Source organism: Hippoglossus hippoglossus, chromosome 7 (genome assembly GCF_009819705.1).
Source record: "Hippoglossus hippoglossus isolate fHipHip1 chromosome 7, fHipHip1.pri, whole genome shotgun sequence".
NCBI lineage: Eukaryota > Metazoa > Chordata > Actinopteri > Pleuronectiformes > Pleuronectidae > Hippoglossus > Hippoglossus hippoglossus.
In genome coordinates, this window is record NC_047157.1 from 19,730,745 (window position 1) to 19,738,107 (window position 7,363).

The 7,363-nt window shown below is 42.5% G+C and overlaps 1 protein-coding gene across 1 annotated transcript; it reads right to left on the reverse strand.

The window, feature by feature from the left end:
• Positions 1-2,338: 2,338 nt before the first annotated feature.
• Positions 2,339-4,792, reverse strand: trh (thyrotropin-releasing hormone). Its single transcript, XM_034591157.1, has 3 exons — positions 4,649-4,792; positions 4,054-4,261; positions 2,339-3,622 (listed from the first exon to the last, which is right to left on the reverse strand). Exons 2-3 carry the CDS (start codon positions 4,241-4,243, stop codon positions 3,003-3,005), a joined length of 810 nt encoding a protein of 269 aa, XP_034447048.1. The 5' UTR covers positions 4,244-4,261; positions 4,649-4,792; the 3' UTR covers positions 2,339-3,002.
• Between the last annotated feature and the right edge of the window lie 2,571 nt (positions 4,793-7,363).

Here is a 7,363-nt window from a genome sequence, read left to right on the forward strand (position 1 = left end):
TAACCAGAGTGAATTGGTCGTACACATAAGCTGTGTCCTCTTAATATACAGTCTATGGCTGTGTCTCAATTCAGAGGCCTGCATCCTTCAGAGGCTGCATTGGAAGATCGGTTGCGTCACCAGGCTGTCCTGTTTCGAAGGCTCCTTCAAATGAAGTTGACAAATGCGTTATTCTTTCCCCGGGTGCTGACTCTTTTGAACGTCCAAGTACTCATCGTCCTCTTCTCTCCTCCCCGGATGCTGCCGCTTCTCCAAATCGTCGCTCTACCTCTTATCGGGATGCGGTCTTTTTGTCACCCATTGTGTCTGAGAGGAAAACATTATATTCGCTACTTCAAGACTTTGATTGGGTGTACCTGTACTGTAACGATGGGTTTCCCCGTGCCTAAATTGCACACTAATCAGTGTGGTCGTTCAAATTCCACGCAACATATCAAACTGAAGGGATATTCTTTCCCATTTTCATGTTGTAAAACACAATTTAAAAATCGTGTTTAAAAATTATGACACTAATTAGCATAACATTAATTTCAACGTCTCCAGCAAAAAAAGGCTCCAACAGGTGGATCCTTCTCAGACCAACTTATCCCGGATTCGTTGCACTTTGGTGACAAACGGTCGGCAGTGGCAAAAACAAGACCAAAATGTATCGGGCAGTACACAAGATAAAAAATAAACAAATGGTATTTTTCTCGTCGTGTCCAACTACAGCTCTGTTGCTAGGCGACAGCGGTAAGAGTAGGACAAGCTGGTGACGCAAATCACAGAAATCCTCCACAGGCCTGACCGTCTCGTCTCGTTTCGGTCTTTGCAGTCTAAGCAACCCATGAATGCCAATTGGGACACAGCTACAGACTGTATAAAGATGGACGATATGACTGCTATCCAAAAGTGAAGCCAAAGTATCTCAATCGCCACCTGTTGTTGGGCAGCAGTATAAACTATAATTCCCTCCTCCTGTGAGCAGATGGGACATGGACCAAACTAAGAAGTCCAAGTACATATTAAATACATTTTTTTAACGATGGTTTCTGTCATTTTAGGTCGTTCTTACCACCGTTCAAGTGTGAATGTTTTCCAGCAACTTTGGTTTTTAACTAGTTATTTGCTCTAAAACTGGGGGGAAACATCATGATTGACAGCGGAGACATGGCTCATGATTGGTCAAGCACGTGTATCAACAGGACCTGGCTACCGTGGCTACATCTCCTGATGACTACTGCAGATTCTGGTGAGTGGTTGCTGAAAGCAAAGATTTTTGTCTGTCTTTAGTGTATGTGCATATTTTGAAACTGCCTAAGGGCCTCAAGTTAATTGTGTCTCAGTTGGTTTGGGAGAAATTGAATTCATTGAAGGTTTGTCCTGGAATATGAATCACAACATGACATGAAATAATAAGATCCTTGAAGTCGGCCCTGCATTATTCTATAGTATAGCATAAATAGTTTTTTAAGATATAGGCCTTTATACTTACGGCCCAAAGCTCTGGGGCTCTGCAGGAAAAATACAGTTGAGATGCCCCAGTGCACTTAAGTGAACGGGCACAAGGCAGCTTGATATAGAATAGAAGAGGAGAAACACGGGGCCAATAAGGGCCCAAAGGTCATCATGCCGTAGTGGGTTGTTCCAGTCACGAGCAAATTAAATCGGTAGGTTCATCTCAACCGTCTGAGTCTGCGGGATCAGGACCATAAATCTGAGGAGTTACTCATGGCCGAAAGTTGAGGTGAATGCAAAATTATGTTCTGTAGCTAAATCATTTTTAAATCTTGCTTCTTTGTTGCAAAATCAATACTTTTACTCAGTCAGGCCTTGAATAGTGATTCATATTAAACAGGCTGAAAATGACAAATCAGTCTTTGATTGAACCTTGTGTCCTCATTAAGACCAAAACCTGTAATTAGGGCTCACAAGTACAGACTTTGCTCTGTTTTCCAGAGTTTGTAAACCACAACAGTTGGAAATCCCTGAACTACAGTTTTGACATTCACCCAAGTGTGTTTGAGACTTTTTATGATCTCTCTCTTCCTCCCTCTGTGTGTGTGTTTCAGTGGGGTATCTCTCCATCTCTAGCTCACATGGCTCATGAATAATCTGCATATTGATCAGGCCCGTGGACAGCTGCTCCGGAGCCTCTGATGGAATAAGCCCAATTAAACAGAGAGGAGGATGCCTGACACTCTTCTTACTCAACTCCATTAATCATTCTCACTGAGACAAAGTCAGGGCCAATGCTTTGTTGGACCATACACACTAATTAGACTAAGTTGGGTTGAATCAGCAGTTTAAAAGATTTTCGCTCAGTGAGGAGTGCACTTACTGCAAACAAAGCAAATAATACATTTTGACCAATGCACTTTATTGTCCAACAAAAACATTGGTGGTAGTTTTTTCTTCTTCCAATTTACAACATTAGGTTAAATAAACTCAATCCATGCAAGAATATGTAGAAAAATAATAACTGACACAATTTATTTGCGGTGGTACTCGTTATATTTTACATAAGTACAAAAGAATGAAGCAAATCAGTGAGTGAATGAGTTTCTCTGCGTTAAGTGTGAACGCAGCCACTTTGATTGGATTCAAGCATGAACTGTACTGACGAGCGTCTGTTGCCTCACAGAGGCGACGTCGCAAAAGCCAGTAGACTAATGCTTCCATATTGGACTTGACTTCATCATCAACTGAAAAAATACTAAATAATGCTAATTCTAATTCTAACTATAATTAATTCTTAAAGTTTAACGTAGGACACGCCCTCTTGTGAGACGTCATTATTAATCTTACCTACGCACAAGCTCCCCAAGTAAATAAACAGCAGGTTCATGTTTTGCAATGATGATACAGTAATTTGCCAAATGAAAAAAAACAGCTGCACAAAATGTCAAAGGATGTAATTTCTTTTTTCCAACTTTAATAATTCATTATGGTCACTTAATTTTCACATTGATTTGTTTACAATACATCAGTTTACGCACAGCAGAGGTTGTTTTCTTCACTCTCTACTCTCCTGTCACTAGATCCTGCTCTGGTGCAAACCTTTTCCCCGGGTGTTGTCTCTTCTCCTCGGCGTGGCTCTTGTTGATGTTGTCTAAAAAGTCGAGCAGCAGATTGGACTTGCTGCAGCTCGTAGGGTCCAAAACATCGCACGGACTGTTTGTGCCCAAATCTGGACTTGCGTTATCCCAAAACCGTTTCCCGGGGTGTTGCCGCTTCTCCAACCCCGTGAGGTCTTCGTCTCCTTCCGCGTCCCAGTCCACGTCTCCCTCCTCGCCCCCTCCCTGGCGTTTACCTGGGTGCTGGCGTTTGCTGTGCACCAGCAGGTAGCGCTTGCCAGGGTGCTGGCGTTTAGAAAGTTCGCTCTCCAGGAGCACCACGGGCTCGTCAGAAATGTAGCCCATCGTGGAGCGCTTCCCTGGGTGCTGCCTTTTCTGGAACTCCGTGTACTGGTGCGTTTCATCGTCGCGTTTTCCCGGGTGCTGTCTCTTTTGAACGTCCATGTACTCATCGTCCTCGTCCTCCTCTCTCCTCCCCGGATGCTGCCGCTTCTCCAAATCGTCGCTGTATCTCTTACCGGGATGCTGTCTTTTTGTCACCCATTCTGGCTGAGAGGAAAATCCCTCTGGAGAACATACAACATTAGACATTAGACAAGACTTTGAGTTGCCTATCCCTGTACTGTAAATATTCCCCGTGCGTAAATTGCGCACAAATCTGTGTGGTGGTTCACATTCCACGCAACATATCAAACTGGATGGATAATCTTTCCCATTTTCACGATGTAAAACACAATTTAAAACTTAATGTATCACCTTATTTATAACTTTATTTATAATGATCAAACTGGACACATCCAAGCGTATGCGTAAAGGTCAGAACTGCCTCGAGCACAAAACCTAAATATCTATGAAGAGAAAGTAGGAATATAATCACTGACAGAAATTAAACTAAGAATCTAATATTTTAAACACCATGACGATAATTAGCATAAAATTAATTCCGGCGTCTTCTGTCAAATTGATCCAAGATGTAGCCCGTGCACATTTTACGCACCGTTTCTGTCGTCTTCGTCATGCATCTTTTTGAGGATGGAGCGTATCAGGAGACTCCCTGCTCCCTGTAGGAGGATATCGTCGATGGTCCTCCGGTCCGTGTCATCGTCAGCGGGGATGCCCTGTCCTCCAGACACCGCCAAGTTGCAGAGCACGAGAGAAGCCAGGAGGAGAAGGCATATCGACTTCATGGTAAATTGGATGATCGTCTGTGGAGGAATTAGATCGCAGGACAGGAATTTTAGTGAACTGACTTAGAAACAAACGGCTAAACTACATATTTAATATCAACACCCAACGTCTTATTATTATTTTTTAAAACAAACGTAAAACGACCAGAGATCATTTATCCAACCGCAGATTATTGTGGACAGCTTTTCTTTAAGTAAATTACTGTCCTTTATTTCTCATATACATTTAAAATCTTAAAGCTGCAGCAGTTTAAACTTGTTTCACGGAAAGAGACTAAACTGAAGTTCATGCACTTAAAGGAACCTAAAAAATACCTTTAAATAACGAGCAATTGGCTACAATTGATCCACCTAGATACCATCAAGCAGAACTTAGTTACTTACTCTGAATCGCACCAGTCTTACCTGAATGATCCAAGTTCTGCTCGTCCCCGTTGTGCGCACAGTGATGCTGGTTTTGCTCTCAGCTTCTCGCAGCGGTTGATGACCCGCAAAGGCCAAGTCTGGAGGTATGAGCAGACAACTTTCCGTCCCAGCATTTATACTCACCGCTCACTGTCGTCACACTGACGCTGGAGTAATTTTTCAGGATCCCTCGTCCCCCATTGATGTCAGCAAGTCGTGCGCAACTGAATGATCCCCCTACAGGAGCTGCTGCCCAATTTGTCATTTGAAAAACAAATAAAGGGCTGAGTATGAGATAGACAGCTGGCTCCGCTACACATTGATCGCATAAGATGAATTCATTCACAGAAATTAAGTGTACGACTGCATATTAATCCATGAGTTTCCAAATTATTTTCAGTTTAAAGATTTTTTTCCCTTGTTGTTTATGATGCACTGGAAACATTAGCTGGTCTCCCTTTGGCCACCAGTACAGGCTGCAGAGACATGCATTCATATATTGTGCAATTACTCTAAGGCCACAGGATTCAGGAGGGAGAGTTGAACCTACCTGGTTCCTCTAAGCACAAACAATACACTTTCTAGTCACGATGCAAAGCAGCTTCATTTATCAGGGTAGCTTTAGTTCAGGGGAGCAAGAGCTATTTTGAGTTGGTGTTTTTAAAAAGTGCAGCGTGCTAAAGTCTGTACAAGTTTTCATATTTAACCTATCAGCATCCACTCCCCACTTTAATTCCCCCCTCAAGTAGATTCAAGGTTGTTAAAATCCTTTAATTCCACGTTATCTTCATTAAAGCCACACGGTGTGGAAAACATTCTAACCTAAGACCTATTTTAGGGGCTGCACCAAAGCATCAAATGAGATTTATTCCAGGTATCTTGTGCATCAATTTATTCACAGTTCACCATTTTATGATCCCCACTAGAATTTTTAATTATGTCTTGGGCTTAGCTTGGCTGCAGGGTTTTTGCACTTACCAATCCAGAGATGGTTGATTAGAGTTTATGCAGTTGGTTGAGTTGTTGCTTCATGCAGCTCCAGTATCCCTGCAGGTGAAGTAAGGTGGGGCAATAAAGGAAACCCTAGTGACATCTTAAAGTTCACACAAACACAGCAACTAAATGTTTCCTCTGTGTTCTCTCTCCATCCAGATCCAATCGGATTTGCTTAGATCTGAAAGTGTCTGCAGATTCCGACCGTCTAAAAAAAAGATCTGTTTCCAACGGTCTATTTCTTTGCATGGGTTAGATGTGCCGGCATCAAGTTGAGACGCCCACAAGAACACACAAACTCATAGATGTGGATGTAAACACAAAGGTTTTTCTGTCGTTGCGGTCAGTCGCTCATGAATACTGAGGATTTTCAGTTTAAATCAGTTAAAATGATTTAGCTATAAAGAAGTATTCTTTTAGGAGATTTGACCCCTTATACTGTTGAGCACCACCGAGTCTCGTACCTTAATCCTAATCTCACCAAAATCATCTGAATGAAAGTATGTGTGTGTTTTTTGCCTTGTCCATTATGCAGAGTCAAATCACTCCACAGTCTGGTGAATGCCAGCCTGGATTGAATTGGCCGTGTAATGTTATAATTATGTGCTTTCAATGTGCTGTCACGTCCAATACTTCAAGCTGGTTCAGACTCCTCCCGAGCCGGCAGTTAGACACATCAATATCATGGAGGTAATCATTAATAAATATGCTTTATGATTTCTTATTCAGAGACCTCGCACACCTTCAGCTCATCTATGGCCATAAAAGTACATCAAAATAGCAATCCCTGTTTCACGTTCCCTCTGATGTAAGAACGAAGATAGAATTAGATCAATATCCCCCGGAGAGGTGAGGTTTGTGAGAGTATTAACGTTTCAGTTAAGCACTCACGCACTTCTGTAGAGGTGAGGGGTGGAAAAATATCTCCCTGTGAGACCACAGTGACTTCTCTCTGCACTGAATTCCCTCAGTCAACCACAGAAAGTAAAAGTGGCACAATTAAGACGCGTCCGATCTGTGTGGGAAACGACCTCTTTACATCCGTCATGCAGGCTGCATGTCCCCTCCCTCCTATTAGGCCAAGTGTGTAAGGACATGCCCAAAGGAACCAATTAATTGCCCAAGAGACTGTGTTACGCTGGATTTTAAGCATTTAAGGCCAGCGCGTGCTCCAACTAGTGAAAGTTTGCAGCATCCGCTCAGTAACCGATACTGATGACGACAAACAATCAAAGCAGATGGAGTGATTGTTGCTGCAGATGTTTTACGTTGTCACTTTTATCCCTCCTTTTATCACGGGAGGGCTGTAATTAAAATAAGCCCTCCTTTCTCCCCATTCACTCTCATCCTGCAGAGAAAAAGCTCGCCATCAGATCTCGCCATCGCCATCAGACTCTTTCAGAGCCGGAAAATCACAACAATTAGTATTCTAGTCAGTCTTATACAGCTCATGCACTGAGGGAGAGGACAGGTTAAGTATACAGCCTGTGCTCTGTATGTGAAAATAATAAGCCTCATTAGCCTTTATCCTGTTTACTCTTGCTGGTGTTGATTATATATTTTTTTTACAGTCGCAGTGAACTTCTGCAGTGTTGAAGCTTCTGTAAAACTCGGCTTCATATCATCCTGTGTGTGTATTCAGGTTCATTCTGCACAGAGTCTGTATCACAATGTTACATGTTAGACTATAGGGTCAACAGCGACATCTTTGACTTTAACTTT